This window comes from Stegastes partitus, unplaced genomic scaffold (assembly GCF_000690725.1).
Source record: "Stegastes partitus isolate 25-593 unplaced genomic scaffold, Stegastes_partitus-1.0.2 Scaffold1631, whole genome shotgun sequence".
NCBI classification, from domain to species: Eukaryota; Metazoa; Chordata; class Actinopteri; family Pomacentridae; genus Stegastes; species Stegastes partitus.
In genome coordinates, this window is record NW_007579362.1 from 121896 (window position 1) to 148621 (window position 26726).

At 41.4% G+C, this 26726-nt stretch overlaps 1 protein-coding gene across 1 annotated transcript; it reads left to right on the plus strand.

Annotated features, from left to right (window-relative positions):
- The first annotated feature begins 337 nt into the window (after positions 1-337).
- On the plus strand, positions 338-26116 carry rims3 (regulating synaptic membrane exocytosis 3). The gene is made up of 6 exons (XM_008301126.1): positions 338-602; positions 23395-23536; positions 23619-23731; positions 24421-24522; positions 24615-24754; positions 25897-26116. Exons 1-6 carry the CDS (start codon positions 338-340, stop codon positions 26107-26109), a joined length of 975 nt encoding a protein of 324 aa, XP_008299348.1. The 3' UTR covers positions 26110-26116.
- The last annotated feature ends 610 nt before the right edge of the window (positions 26117-26726 follow it).

Sequence of the window (26726 nt, forward strand, 5' to 3'; positions counted from 1 at the left end):
TTGCCTTTTATGCTGTAGGAAGTCATTTCTGCTGCCTCTGCAATAAGCGGGGGATTTAATTGAAAACCGAACTGTGGTTGAAATATAAACTCCGTGTCCTTCAGCCTGAGGGAGCTGCTGCAGCTGTAAGACAAGCTGTTACACTGTATTTTATCAGACACACTGCACATCACGTTGTTCTTTTATTTGAGCTGCCCTACCCCTCCCACCTTCCACCTCCTGCCTGTACTTCCACCCTCACCTTTTTCTCGTTCTCTCTTCTCTTGTTTCCTAAGCCCTGATCCAACTCTCCGGCCCCCCCTCCCCCAGCCCATCGGCCCTCCAGTCCAGCGGGACCATGATGCTCAGCAGCTCTGTTGAGGTGCCCAGTCCGGGCGGGATGAGTGGCCTCAGTGGGCTGAGCGCGGCGGCCCGGAACGTGGTGCGCTCCTCCAGCATCTCGGGGGCCATGTACAGCCTGGACAAAAGTCCCAGCAGTGGGGGTCCAGACTCCACGTCGCTGGCTGGCAACAAGAAGCGGCGCTCCAGTTTGGGTGCCAAGATGGTGGCCATTGTGGGGTTGTCACAGTGGAGCAAGAGCACACAGCAGCTCAACCAGCAAGGTCAGTTCACAGTCTGAGCTGCTTTCTATTAAATGGAAGCTCTTGAGATGAAGCTACACTGCAAGTTCAAGTGAAATTTCACGTTTTCACTCCCTTTCTCACTTTTATTTCTTCTCGTTAAATGAACCTGCATGCTCCCTTTGTGCCTTTCTCTTTCTTTTCTTACGTTTGTCCATTCTTCTTTGTCTCAGGATCCACATTTTTTTTCTTCCTTGCCTTTCCATTCTTCTATTATTTTGTCTTTTTGCCCTTGGCTTCTCTTTACTTTTGTCTGTTTAGTTATGCTTTCTATAGTTTGTTGAATTAAATATTTTGTTTATGTTTAAAACTCCCAAGTTATCCTCATTTCCAAATGAAAATTACATTTTGAATATATAAAGATGTCTCTTCATATTTACCCTTTCAACTTGGCTTTAACATTGATGCAATGTGCCTTCAAAGCTTTCAAGGATCTCCCTGCATTTGGTAAAATGACGCTAATACTGGTTTTATAGAAAAAGGATTTAAAAACATGTTATTATAATCCACTCTAAAGGTTGCCCTGCCTTGATTAGAATACCTACGATATCTTACTCAACAAGCTTTTACCTTTTGTGGTATTATCCTTGTAATGTGTCCTTTTCAAAGGCTGCAGCACTATTGTGAGCATCGTTGCGTGTTGAACTCTGAAGCGTTTGTGCAGCAAGAATACATGATGCCAGAACGGTGGTGATAGTGGAGCTATGTTCTATTATTTCTCCAGTGGCGTATAATTACAGATCTTGTGCAGCTGCAACAAAGGTGTCTGTCACTTTGCGCCTCAGTGTCGAGCACAAACCTGGTGGGAAATAGAAAAAACATATCACACACTGAGAAGTGGTAAAGGCTGAGAGGCAGGACCAGGAGGGACAGAAGATGCAACTCATTCCAGCGCAGTTGCATTTTTTTCTGCATTCTTTTGTCTGTCAATAGAAAACATGTTGTTCCTCTATCGTCATCCTTCAAGCACATTCTGTTTCCCCTTCCAGTACATTGAACTGTAACCTTCACAGAACAGTGTGTCCATGTCGGCATGTTTCTTTCTGCTTGCCTGCTTGCTTTGTGGTTGTACAGTGAGTCTAACTCTGTGAGAGTGTTCAGTTGTAGTGAAAGATCTGAGGCTTTCTGCTTTGTGTAGGGTGTCATTGGAATATTGTTTTTAATACCTGATCTAATCGTGCAACTGTAGTTTTTTTACTCCCTGAGTTTGAGGTAAACACAATAATGTACAAAAAATGTATAAATAGGTATATATGAAGTAAATGTAACAAGACCAGTCAGGTTAGCTTCTCACTCTTCTCTCTGCCACGACAGCTGATGCTGAAAGACAAGCAAGGAGAAAGAGAGCATTCTGGAAGGCAACAGAGGAGTGTAGATCTGTAGAAGCATAACACTGATGAGTTTACTTTATACAGTTAAGCCCAAAACTTATTCATAACTATTCTAAATTTTGATCAATAGTGTATTACTACGAGTTTTTTTGGCTGGAAATGGCATAAACAAGAGACAAAAGACTAAGATATCATGTTAGAGATGTTATTGATTTGAGGAATTTTAACTTTGTTTTAAAAAAAAAACTTTTTATTGTTCATTCATAGCCTTTAAAATTGTCACCAGTTTTTGAGAAAATGCAACTTCTAAACCATTCTAAATATTCCTGGTAATTTCTACTGTGTTCTGCAGAATTGTAATGCACTATAACTGAGAACAGCTAAAGACTCTGCTATAAAGACTTGGCACTCTCTTCTAATTAGCCTTCGTGGGCTTTAGGTGTAAGGTATGACTGAGGCTTGTAGTTCTGGATCCAGGGGATGTTTTTTTTTTTCCTCTCTCTCTTTCTTTTCTCTCTCTTTCCTTTTTTTTCTCTTTTTGTTCTGTTCTGTTCTAAGGTTATTACTTCTGTTATTCTAACTGTGTATCTCTATAAGTTCTATACAGGCATGTAAACTCCCATATACTGTACTTTATTATTGTAATGTACATAGATTTTTCCTATGTAGAATAAAAGAAAAATTTGATCACAAAACTGAGAACAGCTGACACAGTAGTTCCCTAGTCAGTCACTAGTCAAGTCGTGGCTAAAACCAAAGAGCTTAGTGAGTTTGCTATTATGGTCCATAACTGAGACAGAGTTGCGCTGTGTGGCCTCCCACAAGAGGAGGGAAGGCTATAAAGCCATATCAAGGTAATTTCAAGTGCCAGTCACACTTGAATTACACACAGTGACAAAATTTCAAGGGTAAGAAGCCAAAAGTGACACCTGCACTGGCAAGAATTTTAGAAGCCAAGAAGAATCCAAAGATCACTATCAAGACAAATTAATCTGGAGCACTGGAGCCAACCATCTCTAAGCAGACACTCCAGCAGACCCTGAATAAGGTTGGATGCCCACCAACCACATATCCAAGGCAGGAACACAATCTCACGTGGACAAAAGCTTTTAGTCATCTGTTCTGTGGTCGGATGACATGAAAATGGAGTTGTTTGGACACAAGGACAAGGCTTTGGTTTGGTAAAAGAAATGAGATGCATTCGACCCCAAGAACACCCAAGAAAGTAATGCTTCAGGGGTGTTTTTCAGGCCGCCTTATCAAAGGAACCGGCATCATGAGAAAAAAGGACTACAATAAGATTCTGGAGGAAACCATTAAGCAGTCTGGGCATCATTGAAGCTTCTAACAAAACAGCGACCCCCAAAAACACTATCAAAGTGGTAAAGAAATGGTTCGCAACAACATATTATCATCATTTTGAGATGGCTCAGCCAAGATCAAGACCTGAATTTGATGAAAAATCTATGGAGGGAAAACCAGAGTGATGGAGAGGAAACCTTCCAACTTCAAAGACCTGGAGACTGTCACGAAAGAGGACTGGTCCAAAATCCCAGTGGAGATGTGCAACAAACTTGTTAGCAATAAGTCTTTGTCACTTGTTTATGTCATTTTCAGCGAAAAGAAGCTTATTGGTAAAAAAAAAAAAAAACAATTCACTGTAAATTAAAATGGCATGGGTATGAATAATTTAAGGATGTCCGGTACTTGTTAGGATGCCATTTCTGACACATTCAGCATATGGTTAATGGGCAGCATACACAGGAACACACAATCATTCCCCTGAATCCTGTATTCTTCTGTATCACACACACACACACACACACACACACACACACACACACACACACACACAAAGAGCTCGCTGCACTCAGGCACAGCTGACACTTGTCTGACGCAGAGAGAGCTGTCGATATTTTCACCACAGGGGCTTTCGTGTCTCTGTGTTTGTGGTGATGAGGAGAGCACAATGGAGGGGAAAGTGTGGATGAGGAGGCTAGGAGGGGCTGAGGATGTAGAGAAAAGGAAGGGGAGATGAGGGGTGTGTCTAAATTTAGATGTTCTCAGCTGCCAGAAGAACACATCGCGCCTGGAACAAAATCACACTATCATGCACCGCTCCCTCTTCTTCCATCTATAACACGTCTCTCTAACTACTGATAGAGCGACAGTAGTTTCCTCCCTGTGCTGGCAACAGGCATTGACACGAATTTCCAAGTCTTGTAGTCATATGAATTTGTATTGCTCCAAAATAAAAAAAAGGAGAGTAGTTTAGAAAATTACCACTGATTACCTAAATTTTCACAGCTGAAGTGCGACACTTTGTAATGTTAGTTTAGCAGGGCAGGTGGGTGACACACAGGTAAATGGGCTAGACTTGCTTACAGACGCATGCAGGAGGACATCTTTTGACTCGGCTGCCCTCTGGACACAGAGGCCAGTGACAGCAGCGTCAGTGGGATATAGATTTTAAATTTGGGATGAACAGAGCACTGACGTTGGATTTCTGCTGCATTACTGGAAGATCGCCTGAATATTGGAAACAGTCGGATCAGTGCATCCTTTAGTAAATAACCTGCGGTAGGCTCTTACAGTCAAGGTTCCAATTGATTTAGTTTTAAATTGAATCACGCTCCAGGTCACCCAAGATTATGTCACCGCGCTCCTAGGAATTGGTCTATTTTGCACAAATCCGCTCGCTGGAGACTGAAAACCTGTTGCTGGAGAAAAACAAGGTTGTTTACTCAATGACCCAGTGAGACTGAAATGGGCTCCCCTAATCTATTCCCACCTCTTAATTAACATCAGCTGGATGGCAAAATCAGATGCATATAATTAGATATGTGACCCACACTGAATGAGAGACCTGCAGACAAACAGAGCGACATGCGAACATTCCTTCCTGCTCGGTCTGGTTCAATTAGGGTTCTTTCTGTTCCCTCTTGGCAGCCATTAAGGGCCTGGTCTCATCAGCTGTCGATGCTCCGTGTTCCGAGTGACACATGCATCGCTTGGCCAGTGGAGCGGTCGGCCTCCTGCCCTGCTCAGTTGGTCAACTAATAATCAATAAGCCTCAAGATGATTTGGTCCAGAGAGAAGAGGGAATATCAGATGAAGTTAACTTGAACTCTGGCTGCAGGAATGAGAAAAAAATTGAAATAATTCTTTATGACAACTGACAAACTGATCATATATTCATTTACTGATTGATACTTGATTATTTTTGACTGACTTGCTGTTTCATGTTGTGGTGGATGTAATACTGGAAGGAGAAATGCATTTCTAATACATTCATTATTATTGTTTTTCCGACTTTACATCAGGTAATAAGCAGCCTTGTGTGTTTCTGTTGGGGGACTTTGCTACTCCAAATAATATAATTTATAGGCAAGGAATAATTGTAATGAATCAGGGATTGCAGTGAGGGTGATTTTGCACAAAGGGAACTGATGCCGACGCAAAGATGTAGAAAAGATAAAGCAAACAGAGACAGTGGGGAATATGTCAGCGTCTCACCATTAAAGCGCTATTAGGATGTAATGTAGTTATAGTGTTGTTATTGTGTCAGAGTTTCTGCAGGGTATGTTCTAGCGGCGCCCGTTTTTGTGAATTAGATCCAGTCAATTTACAACTATCAACTCTCAGTAAGGGCTTATGCAAGCAAGTCACATTTTTAAAGGTGGATCCAAGAAAAATGTTCGAAATAGCATAATTTACAACCACCTGAAGTGTGGATACTGTTGCTTATCGTGAAAATTAGATTTGGTGGAACTCTTTGTAAAGAAGGCCTTTATTTAAAAATGCAGCTGTTATCCCTTTACAGATATTAAAGTTTTTGTCATCAGAGGGTTTTAGTTGGCTTTGAACTTTTAGCCACTTTAGTTTGACTACTGTCCAATGATCAGACCTTCTACAGTATTCATCTTTAGGGGTGTGACAATACAACTATCATGGGAGAGATGCAAGCAGCAACCTGTAGGACCGAAAAATGTGCAGTCCCTTGAATGGCCACTTGAGATTGGCTCCAAAAGTGAGTCAGTCCTCATAGACACCCATATTAAAATGCTAGATTTTACAGCAGAAATAAACATGTTCACAGCCTGGTGCAAAAACTGTTTTAGTTTCTTTATCTAATGTCCATGTTCATGAGATCTGTATAGAGGGCGAATTCTTAATTATCTCATCCATTTAAATTGTATTAGGGCTTAAAGTTCTGCATAATTAAGGCCGTGGCCACTTTGAATGACAAGTGGGTGCTGTTACAAGATGGGCTAAGACCCAAGGATGTTTGCATGGCTTGCTTATGCTCCACCTCTTTGCTTAATTTTTGATTAGCTGATAGTTAAGAGAAGTCAGGCATGGCCGAGATGACAACAGCTTGAGCCACCGCACTGAGTGTCAAAGTCACTGTTCAGAAAACTTACAGGTGACGTCACAGTGGGTTTGGCCAACTTTATAAACCATCTAGGGGCATGAGGCCCTCACGATTGTTACCCACCCTTTGCCAGTGAAATTATAAGGTAGAGATTTGCCACTAAAAGAAATCCAGAATAGAAATCTGTGACATAGTTCTGAATTCATCTGCTTTAAAAAGAAAACAGCCACCGAACCGTCTTTCGCACTGAAGTTTAAGTAGTTGAAGCTTCATGGCAGGAAAGAAACACATTTTAAACTCTATTTTTGGGCAAAGTCACACATTTTCTTACGCATTTTTTTGTCAGATTTGACTGGTGATTGTGTACATGAAGTCTTTGTGTCATGGTGACTGCTAAAATTGCAGTTATGGCTCTCTTCCTATTCTTTTATATGAGGATCTGGTCTTGTTAACCCAAAGTAACTGCCTGGAAGCATTTACAAGACAGCTGCTGAGAGACTTGCTCCAAAAAGACTTTGCCTCGGCTTCCTTTTGGCCACATTAGGTTTATCTTAGGAGACTCATCCTTCATCATTTACACTGGCCTGTTTTTCGGCTTTCCAGGTTTTGGATGTCTCATGCGTTCCACATTCATGGACATATTCTCTTTTTACACCTTTGGCTTCCAACAGGCTTTCACCAAAGGTCACAGAGTAATTTGACACTTCTTTGCCAGGTGTTGGCAGCTGTATGTAATTTTTAAATGAGGTAGCATTGGCGCTCTGAGGTGTCACACATAATCCTGGAGGTCTGGTGCAGTTCTGGTGCAAGAGGAGAATGAAAACAGACTATCATTGTTCAAAATTGTGTTTTAACTCATTAAAACAACATCCTGTCCATGTGAATTGGCCGCAGACTTCCATTTAAACATCATCATACATGAACACTGATTTTTAGATTTGGGAAGTAGGACAAGGGCGTTTTCTGAGACTTGTCAACTTTTCCCGACAACAGCTGAGACCTCTGACAGTTCTGATAATGAATTCAGTTTAATTGTGCCCTTCAGTGTTTTCCAAGAAAAACTGGAGGGAGTCAAAACTGATTAAAGTTGTTTATGAGTAAAGGTTTGTTTTACTGCGGACTTATCTCGGCACATATCTCTCTGAAGATAACTGAGTGAATGAAAATGTCCAAGTTGGATAGATTGCAGTGTCAAAGAAAAGAAGTCGAAGCATTCACGCTGATAAAATACAGGTTGTATAGAAAAGAACGTTACATAAGTTCCTCAGTGTCGTATTGAAGTGTACTACACTTGTTTGGTATTGTTGTATAAGGTGCGCTTCCATATATAGCTTCCTGTCTTTGATCCAGGCTCTTTTCATGAATTCCTACAGACAAGGTGTATGTTTGTCTTCATAAAGCGTCTCTGTTTTCTTCATGTTGTTCCATTCATAGCTCTGACTGCCAGTGTGCCGTTGTCTCGTTATTCTAGGTTTTGTAACAGGCAAGTGTTGGAGATGGCATTTTGGTTCTGTCTGTGTTCTATTTATTACCTGCTATTATTAGTATCAGTGGGGAGAAAGCGCACACACACACGCACACACACAAATGGTTTCCCAGGTTTAATGGGTGAGTCACTCCTCCGCTGAACATGGTCTTATCTCCTGAGCAGGTTTATCCATGACTGTGAAAACAGAGCCAGCAGAGCGGCTCCCAGGCCACTGTCAGTCTTCACAGAGGGAGAAACAAGCACCGCTGATGAGATGCAGTGCACCAGGAGAGTAAGATTAAAGGAAACCAGGCATAGATATGTGTACTTGTGTCTTTTCGGTGAGGGTCCCAATGAAAGGATCACACTCACACACACACACACACACACACACACACACACTCCCTACTACCGCAGCTTATATGTCTGCGTATTGTCGTGTGCATGTTCGGCTGGTGCACATTCACAATCAATCACCTCACACTTTTCTGCTCCATTTAGCTCCCTCAGCCCACTCAACATCCATCCTTTTCTTATTTTCTCAACCTTACTTTCAGTTCCTTTAAATATTCTCCATTTAAATCGTCCTTCTGTGTGTTTATTTCCACGGCGCTCCTGCTGGAAGTACACCAGAGACAAAGAAAAGAAACAGAGACAGAGAAGGACAAACGTCTGACATGGGAAGAGAATACTTGTTAGCTCGCTTATTAAACTGATTCCAACTTTGCTCTGAGATCAAGAGCAACCATATTTCTTGGTGCACTATTGTCAGACAAATATTTTTGAGTTGGCCGACTGTAGCTCTCGGCCCAGGCAGGGAGTGAAGATTTGTGAGGGGACTTACGCCATTGCCAGTAAAGTTAAGTACATCTCACTCAGTTTTATTGTGTCTTTGAGGAAAATAACGCAGGTGTTTCTGGTTCGTTTGCCTGGCTAAAACTCACAAATTACATTACTATGCTGTGAAATTTGTCTTCTTTTTATGCCATCAGCAAAAACGAGCAAATGCTAAAATTAAAGGAAATTAGCCTTTGTTTATCTGTGAAGGACAAATTCACTGGAGCTGTGCAGCTTTTTTTGGCTTCACAAAGTGACTCAAGACGCTCAGCTTACTCTCCTTGTGGAGGACACGGACAGCTGCAAGCACCGCAGAAGGACAGTAGTTCTTCTTATTTCTACTTGAAATATTGGCTTAACATAACCGTAATGATCATTTTGTCCATAACTGTGCCGCCGTAAAATCTTTCAGCTACAGAAAGGCTGATGTTGACCAAAAACAGATACCGCACCTCTAAGCTTTATACGACCAGCAAAGCAAAAAAACTATTTTATAGAGTGTTACACCATATGACAGATTTCCCAAATGGTTCGTACTCACAAAAAAAAAGAACCTCTTCATAGCAAAGTCATTATTCTGCTGTTTTAAAATTACTACACTCCTTCAAATTCATCTCAGTAGTACTTGAATGAATACATAGTCATTGAAGTCATCTTGTGAAAATTCATATATTCACAAAAAACAACTAGAACCTTTTTTTTTTTTATGTATAGTTGTGATTAAAATCTCTGACCAATTAATTTCTCCTAATTTTACTCGTTGCTAACTCAACTATTTGCTGCTATTTGCAGGTAGCAGCTGTTGACTAGTCCAAAGATAAGAGCTCATACTGATGTTTATGTGGTGATATTTTTTTCCAGACTAGATTTTTAAAAAATATATATTGTTTTTCTGCATTTTTTGACTTCATTAGATTGCGAAGAGAGATATTAAATGTAAGAAAAGAGAGCCTGGGATGAGATGCAGTAAAGTTTGGCGCTGGCTGGGATTTGAATTGGGGACTCGCTGCTGATGGCATTTGCAGCAATGTGGTATACGCCCTATTCACGCAGCTATCAGGTCACTAAAGTATAGATTTTACTCTTAATTTTAACAGGCAGTAGTGTGTGTTTTCAATTACGGTTTAGCTATCCTTTCTCTGCTGTTAGGAGACCGTTTTCTGGTCAGTACTTAGCACTTCTGTGCTCTGACTGCTGACAGGAATGTTGAACTAAAGCTGAATTGCAGTGCATCTAAAAACTCTTTGTAGTTTGCTAAATACTTGCAATGTGAACATTGTGCTCCCCTCACATTGAGATAGTTCTGCTGGACAGGCTGATGTGATGCAGAGGGGAGATAGCCAAGGACGGTGTTTTTCTTTGGGATTCTGTTTTTATCTAGTTCAAAGCGTCCTTTCCTGTAATTATGCTCCTTCCTTCCAATCGCTCCTTCATTGCTAAAAATGTTTTTGTATCATATTTTGTAGGCTAAATGATATCATCATGCCTTAACAACCCAGTTTATAATGATTTATTGGTTTTGTTCTCTTCAGGCGTGTAAAAGTCATCGAAGGTACTTTGTCAAGAGAAAGAAATGCAGCAACAACATGATTCAAGGCCACAGATGGCCCACTAGTTAAACCAGCCAGCCTCTACGTGTATTCTGCACAGTGGACCAAAGAGTAAACCTGGCACGTTAGTACTATTTTCGGGTGACTCACACATGCCCTACTTCTAGCTCTGTCTGTGAGTCACAGCTAGGAAACACACTTTAGGAATTTTGGCAGACGCATTTTGGAAAGCTTACAGTGATCAGATGCTTTGAGGGAAAACTCACCTCGAAAAGAGAAATTCTTACAACTCAGGCAGCTTAGAAAAGGCTGAATAAAAATGAACAACAGTGGATAAGAGCCGTGGATTGTTGAAATAATAATGAAAGAATCTCTGCAGCATCTGAACTGTGGTAACACTCCAATTGCCCTTTTTTAATAATAGCTACTTCAGTGGATGAATACACTTGATTACTATTCATTTTCACTATGACTAATTGAAAAATCCTTTTTAAGAAACTGCTTTGTTGTGGGTTCACCCCACCTCCTTCCCTACCACCTGCTTTGAAGCATATTGAGTCATTGGCTCTCCTGACACATCCAAACTGAAACCTTACTCATGTCTCTAAAAGCTTTCTCTTCCCCACTGGTGCTTCTGGAGGCTACCAAACACCAGCTGAGCTGACCGGTGATCGCTTTGTCTCCTCTTTCTGTCTCTCATCTCTCCACTTACTGTTCTCCCTTGCTGCCCTTTTGTGTTTCTCCCAGCTCACTGACATCTTAATTTTCACTCTCCTTTATCTCTCCTCCCTTCATCTCCATCTCTTTAGCTCTCACTTTCACTCGGACCATCTATCACGTTTTCTCAATCTTGCCCACCGACTCGTTCGTGCTCTATTCTTAGCCAGACAGACTGGTGAACGGTTCAACTGTCTTCCTTTGTAACTACACTTACGTCTGCTTTTGTGTGTTAAGCTTCTGCACATAAATACAAAGCATCCTAACCAGTGTTGTAAATTAAAATTACAATCTTGACTCAACCTTGACTTATTTTTATTTCTTTTATTGGTTTCTTTCCTGCTGAGAAGTAGATGAGCGAAGGATCACTACATATGTACCGTCTGTAGATGAATATGGAACTTTTGCTAGCATCTAGTTAGCGTAGCACAAAGACTGGAAACAGGAAACTACCAAGCTAGACATAACTAAACCTACCCACCAGCAAGACTTAAACGATGACTTCCTGTAGTCTTGTCTAGTCACTGTGAAGTTGCTAGGCAACCAGTTAAGAGTGCCATAGTTTGTCAAAATCAATTCACGTCAATGGAATTTGCTTAATTACTGGATGTGTTTACAGTGATGAAGTAAACACAGTCCCCCATAATTGATTAATTAACTCCGGAGACGTTCACTGCAAATTTGTCAAGCATTTAAATATTTTTCTGTGACCCGGCCTTTATTTTGTAGGAAGTCCTGAGTCATTTCCTATACAACCTATAGTACAGCCCATTTATTGTCATAGAAAACATGTCATAATCCCGATTTTGTCATAACGAAATTCCCCGAAATTGATTCCAGGGATAACTTTTGCCTGTTTAAAGTCATGGTTGGCCGATCGTTACGGCTCACGGGCCGAGTGTCGGTCGTGCGTGGCAGATTGTCACACCCCGGTAGGTCACGGAAGGCAATATGTTTGTTTGTTTGTCAATTATCTGCTCACCTGAGATCTGCTTCACTGAGTTATTCACACACTGTCTGACATTAATTAGGGCACATCAGAGAGAATCTCATTGTTGCAGAGCATGTCGTCACTCATAACTGAACTGCTCAGCTAGTTAATCAGGATAAGTTAATCCTCTGTATACCCTCTGATTAAAGGAAATAGCTTTTGTTGATGTGGGGGCTTTTCATACCAACAAAGGTGAAATTTCACTGAAGCAAAACCATAGAGCTCCGTTTGAAAAAACATTTCTTGATCTTGTGAAAACATGCCCATTTTGGCTTTATAAAACCCGTTTGTCGTCACACAGACACAATTTTCTCAGTGCTCTATCGTTGCGGAAACTCCCATACGCTAATCTTGATTTATCATCATCCCACTTATTGGAATATCCCGGATATCGTCATAATTCCATCCTGGACCAAGGGTATGATGATAAACGGGCAGCACTGTAGTAGGAATGAAACTAACAATAAATAGCTTTCTTTTTTGTGAACCTTAGAGCATTGCTGGCATTTTTCTTTTTTTTTGCTGATTGACAAAATAAGGTTAAATGTTGCTTTAATTGTCTAGCATTTGGGCTAAGCTAAGCTAAGCGGCTGCAGGCTGGTCATACTTGCTCACAGATAATCAGAGTTGCAGTGGCACTTGGTTTCTCTGCTGCTGTGAAAACATATATATATATATTATGCTGACTGATCTGGCAACATTAATAGAATAAGAGCTTTCAGATTTAGCACAGTGGTTTAAAAATGAGCAAGAGCCACTTAGTGGCACCCCAGGAAGGCTTTAACGGGCAGTCTGTACCACTGAGCTCAAAAATGACTGAGATGAGTCACCATGCTGTGTTGGTGTGTAAAATACCTATAATCAGTGTGTCATTACCACGCCTCTCGACGTAGAGTGCAGTAAACAAACGTATGTGAAGCATACACAAGCCTGCTGCCGCCTGCCGTATGTTGCTGTGAGAGAAAAGGTGGACGGGGGAGCTGCTTTTGGTGCATAGGAGCAACACACACACACACACGCACACACACAGTTTCCTCTCAGCCAGTGCGAACATACAGGCAGATTGATTTCTGAATCTGTTTCATGGCACAGGGAGGCTGCTGCTGCACTGCAGGAAACACTGAACAAGAGATTTAGCTTACTTTTTCAGCTTGTACATTATCTTCTCTTAAGCCTAAATCCACAAAATCTGTAACACAGGGAGAGAGCTCCTCATATGTTCAGTTAGTTTGGGGGTATTTTCTTGACCTATATTCAATTTTCGTCATACAAAGTTGTCTTAGACTTAATTTCTAAGACAGTTTGTTAAGATTAATGTTTTTTTGTAACGTACACGATCATGTTTTATTTTTGTCTTGGTAGTTTTGGTCAGTGAGGTCCCTAAAATGCAACTCAAGGGTTATGTGATTTTTTTTATTTTTTATTATTTTTTTAAATTAGCGATCTGATGTTATCTGTTTCTCATCATCTGCTTCTTCACTATAATTCGAGTTGCCATCTTGCATCATTTGGTCATCGGCCGCAGAGTTGAGTAATCAAGAGGAAATTACTTCTGAATCGGATTACTCTTTTCCTCATTGTAATTAATTGCCATTAGACAGGAGCCCGTGTGGCATATTAACTCACTGACAGACATCCTGCCATACATGAAGGGCTTGGATTTCAAGAAATCATTTCCTTTGCAACATGTTGCTGAGAAATGCTAATCGCTTCACGTAGACCACTCCCTGGCTTGTGTCCCTGCCTGAGCTGTTGAAACAATGGCAGCACACACACACACACACACACACAATGACAACACAGGAAATTAGATTTGTTTAATTCCAATGCATTATCATTAAAGACACAGCAACAGAAGGATGCACTTAACTTTGCGCCACATTTATTTGTTTTTGCACGCTTTGTTAGAGTTCAATAACCGAAATAGAAGAGTGCAGTGGTGATAGTGGCTCATAAACGGCTGAGTTAAAGAGAAAAACATTTTTAAGAAGAACACAAACACACATGGCAAAGCAGCTGGGAAAGGAACACAGGCATTTGATTGCACTGAGATATAAATAAAACCAAAGAGTCTCACACAGAGATTCAGAAGTCATGTTCATTAACCTAATTACTTACTGTGTAAATAGGCTTTATTCTACTCCCTTATCAGTTGGCATTATAGTCTGTTAGTGATATTAATGGTTCTCCTCAAAGAGTAGATGTGGCCCTAAATGAATAGTTTGATGAGCTCGGACTTGCTGAGGACACGCTAGAATAGTGCTGCGTGCATTGGTCCGAGCCACTTTGTTTCCCAATTAAAGAGCCAGGGCTGTGTACGAGCACTTTTTAACCTTTAATGTGTTAAATCCTGTTGGTTCAATAAACCAGAGGCCAATCTGCATATGAAAACCTTCTAGAAATGGTGTAGAAACACTGAGAAGGGGTGTAAAAGTGCACAAAATTCCCTGCTTTTTAGAATGATTTAGTAAGTCATATATTTAAAAGGGCCCAAATAGCCACATTTCTTACTGTAACATTTAAAACACTAAAATGCTGTACATTGTCAGTAAGAAAAGGTTCAAACAACAACACACTGTCCTTATCCGATCCACCACGCACTCTCCATGGGTGTGATTGTTTACTGGGAACCTGACATTTTTTTACACAGCTCAGGTGTTGGTAGTGACGAGTAAAAAGTGTCCATTAAGACAAGTGCAACATATTCATAATTAACTACTCAATTAAAGCCAACAGTGCACTTTCAGCTTTGAAAATTGAACAAAGTAAATAGCAGATGAAATGTAAATGCTAATTGCCTCTGTAATGTTTTTTTGGTACTGTCTGCTTTTGCATTTTGCTCCCTAAAAGCAGCAGGGTTTGGCAGAGCTCCGTGATTGACACTTCTGGGTGATGCCATCAAATATGCATTAGCATGTTTGATGCGTTTCCTCACATATACTCTACAACTGTCGAACAACGCTGACACACCATCCTTGTCTGATTCATGACTTGCTACTTACTGCTGTCAACGTTTATTGGAAACCCAACGTTTTCCCACACAGCAGATTTCGAAGAAGCAGGCAGCTCTTTTTGCTACTGTATGTCATTTGCACTCCCCACAGTGTGACTGACTAAGGCAGAAGTCAATCAGCTTGAACTAAGCTTAGCAGGGCATGTTGCTAACTTGCTAATGGGTTACAGTTGAAGGTTTTGATTTTGTGTAGTTTGGTTCTGCATTACGTTTAATAGTCTACATGCACTCAGCTGTATTGTCTGTACCATGACAGTTGGGGACGAATATATACGTACCTTAATTTCCTCAAACGTATCAATCTGAACTGACTTTGCATGTGACATACACATCACAGCGAGGCTTTAAAAACATTTTTTTAGGTGCATTTTTGTGTCTGCATGCCTAGTGAAGCTGTTTCAGTCACAGACAGCTGTTTAAATCACACAAATCTCAATATGTTTTCATATTTTTAACTTATTCAAGACACCCGTAATGATCAAGATGTCATGTGTCACTATGAGCTTCCTGGTTTCCCTGTGGGCAAATGTCCTCAGCACTGATTTCTCTCTGCTGAGCCTACTTGAAAACAATTTTTGTGCTGTAAATTTCTGCTGCCTAGGCTCAAGAAAATTACTGGTTTATGGACAATAAAGGGTTCAGCACTAAGTACAGTTTTAAAGAATTTGTGCAACTTAAACAAACAAGCTGGAATGTGTTATTTAGTGAGCATTAGAGGTAATGGAAGGCAGTTTTTTTGGACAGAGCAAAAGTAGCTGCGTCCCTACTTTCCAGTCTTTCTGCTAAGCTAAGCTACCTGCCTGCTGCCTCCAGTTATATAATTACTGTAAAGGCATGAGAGTGGGATTTATCTCATCTACCTCTTGGCAAGAAAGCCAATTAAGGACATTTTCTAAAACACTGAACTATTCCTTTAACACTTAGAAACATCTGGGCATCTGGACCTTGTAGAGCTTTTCTGGTCAGATTTGATAGATTGCAACCAGCCAGTCCACCAATTGTCATCAGATTTTGATTCAGATGTTGCTATATCCTCATTAGAGCGTCTAAGCACTTAGTGTCACATATGGAAAATAGAGTTGCACCCAATTCAAATGGTTAATAAGCTCAGAAACACGAAAAATAACCAAACAAGCATTTCTGTAGAATGCAAAGACTATTAGGCTGCTAGGGACTTCAGGTTCCTTGGGTGGGTTATGTGCCCTTGAAAAAAGCCATGCATGATGATTTCTCTAACACAATGAATGTGTTTATGGAGATATATTTTGTTTTAAACTGGGTGGTCTTGCACGGTGAAACCTTTAAACTCCATCTACACAAACTATGTTGTGCACAAATTGGTTATTTTGAGTTTACTTACGTTTGTTGGCTGGCAAGACCCAGGTTGAATATAATTTATAGTACCTGCAATAGAAAGGAAGGTCACTGGTGAATCAGTACTCCTGCTTACACTAAGAAGACAAAAGAATACTCCAAGCAACTGTGAGAAGGTTATTGAAAAGCAAAAGTCAGGGGATGGATACAAGAAAGTTTCCAAGTTAGTGGAGTATAGATAAACCCATCATTAAGAAACATGGCACATGCATAAATCTGCTTCGAGCAGGCAGTCCTCAAAAACCCAAAAAAGAGACAAGTGATGGAGGCCACCAGGACACGTATGACTCCTCTCAGGGTGCAAGCTTCAGAAGAGACTGTACATACAACTGTAGCTTGTTCTTCACCACTCAAAGCTTTATGGGAGATTGACAAATAGAAAACCTTTGCTGAAAGAAGCTTGTATTCAGTGTAGACTAGAGTTTGCCACAAAGCATGTATGAGACTCTAAACTCAAATGGAAGAAAGTTGTTTTGTCTGATATGACCAGAGTTTTTTGGCTATCAAACTAGAGGCCATGGACACCAAACACTGCTCATCATCACAAACACATCGTCCTCACCGTGAAGCATGGTGGTGGCAGCATCATGATGTGGGGATGCTTCTCGGCACCAGGCCCTGGAAGGCTTGTAAAGACGGGGGGTAAAATAAATGCAGCAAAGTATGGTGGCCAAGACAGCGAGCAGACCTCAATCCAATACGGAATTAGTGGCTTGACTTAAAAGTTCAGTTCTGTCTGTGTAACCAGACAGAGCTTGAGCAGGTATACAAAGAAGAATAGCGAAAAATTGCAGTATCCAGATGTGCAAGGCTGGTTGCGACCTATCCATACAAGCTCAATACTGTTACTGTGGCCAAAGGTGCATCTACTAAGCACTTGAACAGTGTGAATACTTATACAATCACCTATTTCACATTATATATTTTAATTAATTGAAATTTCTTAGTAGAAATCTATTTTCACTTCGACTTGAAATCATCTTTTTTGTAAATTCTTGTCTTAAAAGCCAAATAAAGTTAACCACGATTCAATGTGGAAAAGGAGAAGAAAACTTCCAAAGTGTGTTCACTACTTTTTTTTAAAGGCACTGTACATGGATCTCTGTAAACTGTCAAAAAAAACCCCAACAAACTCATAGTGTATGAGGCATAAACATGGCTGTGTAATCTCTTGTCTTATTTAAGCATCTACCTTGAATCTTCCTTTTGTCCAAATTTAGCAGGGGTCCGGCGGTAGAGATACCACAACAGATCTTTCATCTCCAACACCCATGCTTGGTTACTGTTGCTATGCATGGTGGATCGTTGCCGTCACCGCTGCATCCAATAGGCATGTCGGTGCAGCCAGGGAGTCTAAAAACAGCATTCTATATTACAGCATATAATGAGAAAGGCTTCATCAGTGTTCTCTCCAAATGTCAGAGCAGCTTTAATGATCTACTGAGTGCGCGCGCACACACACACACACCACACACACACACACACACACACACCACACACACAAAGCTATATTTTGTGTGTGTGCAATCACAGTGTGTGGCTCTATTCTGCGTTGTTGGCGTTTTCAGTAATCCCACCTTTCTTTATTTCCCCTCTCTGCTATTAATTCTCACCACTGAAGCTATTAATTCTTTCCATCCCCACCACTTCTATCTTCCTGTGACTTGATCTTACCTTACCTTGATTGGCAAACATGTGACTTGCCTAATTAGCTCCAACAAATTGTTGGTTTTTACACACAAAAAGAAAGTTTCGAGTGTGTAATTGCTCCCCGGGCTGCACATTTCTGTTAGATTCATGAGCATCTTTCCAGGGACGAGGTGTTACTCATCACAGTGAAACCAACAGGAGACACTTTAACAGCCTTGAAGCACACAAAGACCAAGAAACCTTCTCCTTTAGTACAATAAAGCACAGCAACTTATGTAATATTGTTATTTTAGCCGCTCAAGTGGTGTATATGTCAGACAACCTCTAATCACTTCTTCGAGGATGTGTGTGTGTATTTGATGTAAACACTTCACAACAAAGTTAGTTCACCAGCAGGACAGGAGAAAATACATTAAATAATTTATGGGATGAAGTGGGAAATAAGATAAGAGTTGTGTGATAAAGACAGACGGAAGCCAAAGAACTGTAAAGAAAAGGGAAAATAAAAGTGAAGGATTCAGTAAGACCAGTATGACAAACAGAAGAAAAGAAATCAGTGTTTAAGGAGTGTGTAGGAAAAAGGGGGAGCAGGGATAAGAAAGCCAGCAAGCAAACAGAGATCTGCAAATATAGAGCATCAATAAAAGAAAGAGGAGTTTGGGGAGATATGATTTAAAGACAGAGAGAGAAAAGAAGTGGTGGCTGATTAAGAAGTGAGACTTGTGGAGAGGACAATATGAGCAAAGAAAGACACAGAGTGAGGGGAAAGGCTTATGAGCGAACATGCCGGCCGGGGCTCTTGGTGCAATGCAGACGGCATTGCCATGGAAACGAATGGAGGGAAAGCGCAGACGAGGAGGAGGGGATTAAATAGGAAGGAAGAGATCACTGCTTCGCACCATGGAGGGGGATGGGGGGGCTGTTTTGATGAGAGGGGAGGGGCCGGTAGACAAATGAGTAACAAGTGTGGATGTGAAGTTAAAGGGGGCACGTTATGCTTTCCCGTATTTTCTGTCGTAGATATAATGTTATAATGTCAGATGCTCATATTAATGCGGGCAGCGTTTCAGATAATATGCAAAAGTAATTCTTGTGAGCCAAAAACTCAGATTTCTAACTGCTTTAAGTAGGAGGTGCTCACAAAACAGCCTACTTGAGTAGTGGTATAAGCATTTATTGTGTTAATGCATGTGGTTTTCTAACTATGTTACCTTTGGTATTTCCTGACCATAGACATTTTACACTTTCGTCAGCATTTTAGTACATTTCCAACAGATACGAGATCTAAAGTTCTGAGTATACGCCTATATAAAGCAAAAACTGTACCTGATTTATACTTTCCCATCATTCCCTTCAAAGTATGTCAGTGGTATTTTATGGGGAAGTATTTTATGCAATGATACACTGCTCTTAGTGCTTCTGCCACACTTGGTACACTTCCTGGAAGTCCCTTTCCCAACGCTGGATTTCCTCCACAGTATCTAAACCCTTCAACTTGAACTTCATTTTGGGAAAGAGGAAAAATTCACATGGATCCAAATCTTGCAAGCAGGCAAAGTGGAGAACAACAGTTGTGTTGGTGCAGGCAATTTTCTCCCTCTGATGCCTCGGGGCATTACAGTAGAACTGGGAATCCACAGTGCACAACCGTATGAATGTCGAAGGAAACAGTGAGCATCTCCTTGTTGCACTCCTGACTTCACGCTTCTTCTCCTGTCTTGGAGATTGCAGTCTCTTCTCTGATGACTGCTGTTTTGCCTGTAGATCATAGCCGTAAACCCTACTCTCATCAACACTGCCGATCTTGAACATGAAGTCCGAGTCATTCCAGGCCTGTTGACAGAGGTCCTTGCAGACTTTTACACGGTGCTGATTCTGCAGGTCCATGGTGAAATCACAACCTGCATGGATATGACTGTGCCCTAGTCTGCCACAGAACCAGCCTTGGAACTTTTTGAGCGCACCTTGTATACCTTCTAATAGTGGCATGTAATGATCATAGTATTTACCAAACAGACAAGACCTGCTGTTATTTTTGCTGTCAGTGTTCATCACTCTCGTGCTCCAGAACGGATTTAGGAACATGTAAGAATATATTTGAGAGGCTGCCATTTCCAATCAAATTATGTTATTTTGTAGGTTTACAGTTTGCTTTAGAAAACTTAACACTGGCAAGTGAGTGAAGCTGTGCTCACAAGCGCTGGCTGCTGCCGCTCGTTAGGCTTCCAGAAGTTAACCAATCAGGAGAAAGTGGACTTTTAGTTCTGGGGGGCTCAAATAGCCCAGAACTACTTTGCTCTTGAGGGAGAATGTCGACTGAGTGGCTGCATAAAAGGAGGTATATATAAATGAGTTTTTAAAAAAAAACAACAACAACAAAAAAAAAAAAACTGTGAATCATGCATTGTTACTTTAGTGCAATACCAGAATCTAGTTATGTAGCAGGAAATTAACATTAGAAATTAATGGCTTTAAATTATTGACTTCTGGATAGTTTTATGTTCAACATGTCTCACTTGTGTGTGTGGACTCTTAGGAATGTTTTGACAGATTGACCATACATATAGACCCGTTTGACTGTAATACTAGTTCTTACAGTCTTACAGCCTAATTAGGTTTAACAACATTAAACATGATGTTCTTCAACAGGCCAGGTCATCTATGAGCAAAGTCAGAGTTCGGCTTTGCACCGCAGTGAGGATGTTAGTCCACGTTTGAGCCAAAAGTGCAGGAGTTCCAGTGAAATGTTGCCTCGATAAATTAATTTTAAACAAGTGATTGGGAATGAGCCTGTCGCCATGGCGCCACTTGTCTCAGGTGGCATTGTCTGGGTCCAGATCCGAAGGCAGGGGTTGTCATGGCAGCAGGAGTGCATGGAGTTTGTCTGGGTGTCATACTACAGACACACACACACACACACACTGACTTTCTCTAACACACACACACTGTCTGTTGGAAATATTCTTGACTGCAGGATTAAAAATAGACGGCAGCAGAAGGCAGCACCTCTCCTCATCTTTAACACCCATGGGACCCGATCATTCTCATCTTCCTTTTCACCCATCTGTCCTCAGCACTTGTCCACTCTCCTCTGTGTCACTCTTCATCCCTCGTTCAAAGCCCTCCATCCTCCCCTGTCCTCATCACTTCAACCCCCCCGAAGTCTCATCAAGTGGCTTTGTTTGCTATTTGTTTATCTCCATAGTGATAGTGATGATGCTGGGTGTCTGCGGTTGTCATGGCGATGAGACGGGCATGGTGGGGATGCTTAATGAGATTGGAGTTGCTCAGGCTAATGAAGTGGGACGGCTGTACCTGGGTGTGCGCTTAACTGGCAACAATGAGCAACCGCTTGTTAAAAGTCTCCTCTGGTGACTTCACTGCACCATTAAACTATCTGGACTCCTATAGAGAAGAGATGTACGAGTTTCTACGGCAACCACACCTGCAGTCATAATAAGCTGCGCAGATGCAACACTATGTAAAACAGAGGAAGTTAACCAGCTTCCTCCTCGTGTTACTGCTTTGATAAGCAGTTACTTTGGAATTAACAAGTTCAGCTGGGGGGGAAAACTTTTAATCCCGACTGGAGGATTTAAAGAAATATATATATTTGTCCAGAAAGCCTCTGTCAAAGGGGTGTCCCAGAAATTAGTCAAAGACTTTGTAAAGGTCTTTATGAAGCAAGCTTTGCTGACATGACGGCTCACAGCTGCTTTTTCATCCTCCTGTGTGACTCAACTGCTACTCTGTCGCCCAGATTGCTTAAATGCAGACGTGTGTGTGTGTGTGTGTGTGTGTGTGTTGTTGAGGGTGTGAATGTGCCCCTGTGCTGTCGAGTGTCAGCCTGACATTTCTGTGTGAACGTGTGCACGTGTGTCCTTAGATTGATGCCTTTCTGTCAGGAGCTTATCGAATTTGTAGGTTTGCTTTGTTGTTCACATTAGTGGCCCTTAGGGAGGATTAAATAATTTCTTGATGCCTTTCAACTACATCTAGTTCCTCCCTTTATAAACTTCAAATGACACACAGTCGTCTACTATAATTAAGCAATAGGTGTCCGTAAATGTAGATTATTACTTCAATTTGATGAATGCACAGATGTAAATATTATGGTTGCTACTCTTATCATTATAAGTTAATCTGATAAAATGTTTTTTTCTCTATAAAATGTTCTAAAATAGTTGAAAAATGTAGATTATAATTTTTAAACTTTCAAGCAGACACGTTTAAAAGCTGAAATCAAAGATATTTGGCGTTTTCGCTTGAGAAATTCATTGCTCATTTAATTTTCTCTCGACAATCGATAAATTGACTTATCATTTCAGCTTTAGTATGAATGCATTAGTGTATGTATATGTGAATATATGTGTGTAAAGTGCCCTGAAATGCACCGCTGAGATGTTAGCCTGTGTTGCCATGGTGTCTCTTTGCACACGGAGAACTCTGGGTAATGCTGCAAAACACATAGTGAGACAAAGGAGGGAGTGAAAGAAGGGTTAAGTTAAGAGTTGTCTACTAAAACTGCACAAGTGCACAACCTTACATGTCCCCTCCTGAGCCCAAATCGCCTCCACTGTGCCCTACTGCTTTTTCAGCATGTCAAATCACACAGAGATACAGTGTGTCATTACAGGGGATGATGTCCTGAAAGCTTCTTCTGGGGTTAGCAGCTCTCCGGCTCGCTCCCATTCTCCTAGCGTCAGCAAAGCTGTAAAGCCTAAATACCCCCACCACCACCACCCCTCCTTCGTCTTCTGCGCTCAGCTTCTGGACTTTCTTTCTACCCCGCCACCCACAACACTTCTCATGCTGCCAATTTGTGTGCGTTTCTGCCTCACAAGTCGAGGCTCAGGAGTCCCCTTAAAAGCTTATTGCCCCCTTCTCACCACAGCCATTGCAGAATGGGCCTTACGTGTTTGAAATGGACTGTAGTAATACCTGTGAAGTGGAGAGATTTTTCAATAGACATTCCCGGTGGATATTAGGTGAGATTGCCTTCTCGCTTGAGTGAACTTACTCCAAAATAAATAGTAGAGAGATGGCTGTTCTTAAATTCTCCCTCATTCACTATGAGTAATTTAGAAAAAGCTAACATCGTAGATAGCTCTTGTACAGCACATTTCACAGACTAAAAGGAAGCGACAGAAACACCCATCCTCAGTCAGTTTCAGGTGTTTTTTTAAATGAACTAAATGATGTAGAAAACCTTTGGACAACTGAGAACTAATATAAGTCTTGCCAGAGGAAACATCTACTACTATTTACCATCTGCAGACCAAGTCGAGGCTGATTTCCGAACACTTGTTTGCAAAGTGTCGGCAGCAGGTCCACATGAGTGTCTTATCATGCAGGTGATGGCCCTGTGTAATACCTGACTTCCTTATCAGGCAGCTTTGTGACTTCCGCTGATTATTATGCTCAGTGGATTATCCTTTTGGAATAAGCTGTGACCTCTATGTTTTCAGACGGTGGGACGAAGAAGCTTCGCAGCACCATCCGACGGAGTACAGAGACCGGCATCGCCGTGGAGATGAGGAACCGAGTGACACGGCAGGGCAGCAAGGACTCGACTGATGGCAGCACCAACTCAAATAGCTCCGATGGAACGTGCGTGTCCAACCAACAGGTCACCCATGTGCAGTTTCCTTTTGTCCATCCATCCATGATATTTGTGTTTCTTCTCTCTCAGGTTTGTCTTCCCTACCACACGCCTGGGGCCTGAGAGCCAGTTCAGTGACTTCCTGGATGGACTAGGCCCTGCTCAGATCGTAGGCCGGCAAACACTAGCTACACCCCCAATGGGTAAGCAAAGAATGAAGCTATTTCTGTCCAGCCCATCTCATTCTCCTCAGGTATTGTATTTGAAAACTAAAGTCAAGCTGATTCATATGTTAAATTTAGTGACTTTGGCTGCACAAGAGTAGATGCATATGTGAAACATTTGTTAAACACTGACAAAGGAGCATATCACTACAGTCATTTATAATTCATTAGCAATCACACGTTCACAGGCAATTAAAGCTGTAACACACGTGCATGTGGATCTCTTTGGATGGATGTCAGACAATCTCCTTCATATCTCCAAGGCCTTATACCAACACACAACCTTTTTGATGCACAGTAGCATCTAAAAATACTACACAATACTAGTGTATTCACTCAGCACGGATGAAGTTATTCTTGCATGAGATATAAATCTTTAATGCAAAGGTCACTGGTTGTGAAAAACAACAAAACAGAGCAGTGTGCTCCACCATACCTGGTGGGGAAGACAGTCTCGCAGCTCTGTGTGGCCCTCTGCTGTTAGACATCGACTGTTGCATCTTCAAGTAGAGCATTCGGCTGATGGTTAGCTGAGCACCACAGAACTCAGCTGCGGTTGAAACTCTATTTCTTTTACAATCGTCAGAATAAAACGAAAATTTAGCTCTGATTATTATTATTATTATTATTGTTGAATTGCTAGAGATGGAGCTGTTTTCTCTTTGTAGGGGATGTCCATGTCGGCATGGTCGACAGAGGGGGGCAGCTGGAGGTCGAGGTCAACCAGGCCAGAGGGTTGATCCCCAAACCAGGCTCCAAGAACATACCAGGTATGGACTTCATCTACTCATTAAAACTAAAATTTTGTGAACTTTGCAGCTTTACAGGAGTGTTGCTAAGTGTGTGTTTTTTTTTTTTGTAGCGACCTATGTGAAGGTGTATGTCCTGGAGAACGGAGTGTGCTTGGCCAAGAAGAAAACCAAAGTCGTAAAGAAGAATCTGGACCCCACCTACCAGCAGGCTCTGTTGTTTGATGAGAGTCCTCAGGGGAAAGTCCTACAGGTAAGTGATGCTTGTTTCCCTTGAATTTTTTCGAAGTTATATAATTTCCCAATCGTTCCCACTCCCAGTATATCAATGTAACACTGATGAAGGTCCACCTTCTGTCACTTAAGTTATTGAGAGTTAAAATGTTTTCAAGTGTGTCAAAAGATGGACTAACAAAATCTAAATCTTTCCTCATTTTACTGTAATTTACCATCTCATTATATGGCTTGGGGCATATCTATCAATGATTTTTTATATTTTGGCCTGTAAAGGGTTAGTTAGAGTCCAAGTTTTAAATGACAAGGCTCTACACTGGCACTTCACCACTTAAAACCAGCTGCCTAATATTGTGCAGGTTTCCTTCGTGCTCTCAAAACAGCTCGGAGCAGCTGGGGTGTAGAAACAGGACCTCTGGGAGTGTCCTGTGGCGTCTGACACGAAGATCCCATCGGAAGGGGACCTCTGTGGATCAAACTTATTACAGTGGATGATTAATCCACTCAGGATCTGAGGAGTTTTTCAGCTAGGCTAGTTTTTGTCTTGTCCCTGAGCAATTTTTGCACTGTGGCATCGTCCTGCCTAGTGAGGCTGCTGCCGTTGCCTGATAACAGGGTTAGCTTGCCCCCTGACAACAAGGTGAATTTAGAATAAATAGATTTCAAATGGTTTATGCTGATGAAAACTTGGGTTCAGATTTGACCTATTTATCCGCAATAGTTAAGATTGGCGACTTACTGATAAACAGTCAAAGCTAAAAAGTATTTATCAAGTATCTATAGCTAAAAATGCTTTTTTTTTTTTTAGGCAATTTGCTTGGATTTAATTGATATTCACCAAACAATGAGACTTAAAGGCTTAAGAGACTTGAGTTGTATTCTGATTGTTTCGTGGAAGTGTGTGACGTCATGTTTTTCTGAAGGAATCAGATGTAATTAAACCAAAGAGCACAACACAACAGAAAAAATGTGAATTACCTCTTGTGAAATAACCAAATGTTGACAATGAATCATAGAGGACACATGAAGCTGATTGAGAATATTAGTTTGCAGGATCTTTGAAATGTGTAAAAATTCATATTTTCATGTGATTTCAAAAAGGTCACACCAATGGCAGATATAATTCCTTAGTGCTGTAATTTACTCTTGTCTCTCCTCCAGGTAATAGTGTGGGGAGATTATGGACGAATGGACCACAAGTGCTTCATGGGAATGGCCCAGATCCTTCTGGAGGACTTGGACCTGTCTGCCACAGTCAGCGGCTGGTACAAGCTGTTCCCTACCTCCTCTCTGGCAGACCCCAGCATCGGACCCCTTACCAGACGCCTCTCCCAGTCCTCCCTGGAGAGCGCCACCAGCCCCTCGTGCACCTAGACACCCAGGAGACACCCCACATGCACGAGCACAGGCAGAGTCATGCAGACACAGACACACGTACTGTATATACACAACGACTGTATTTGAAGCGCAAGGCAGGTAGGCATACACGCACACACACATACACTCATGTGCATCTGTGCAGGAAGACACACTCGACATATTCGTACAAACACCCGATTTCATCCACATTGAGACACACACTAACATGCTGCCATATCCTTTACTGGACAACACTGTACGTCTCACATCCTCACCCACTGATCAGACGACAAGACGATTAGCAAATCCAACTCAAAGTAGACGTAATATAGCTGAACATGTAGCATTTCTCACCCACCCGTTGCAGCATTTCATACCATGAAACCAGAATTCACCGGGTGCCATGTTCCGCATTCCAAGTTACCAGATTTCCGTGGCACGACTCATCCCAGGGCCCATCCCGATGCCAGTTTCTAAACTCTCTATGCCAAACTAAGAAAAAAACTTTATTTTTTAAAACCAAAGCAATTGTTATTGTTGTTATTATTACTATAAGTAGTAGGTGAACTAGTATACAATATAAAGTATGGATATGTAGCAGAGTCAATGACTTAGATGTAATGCAAAAAAAA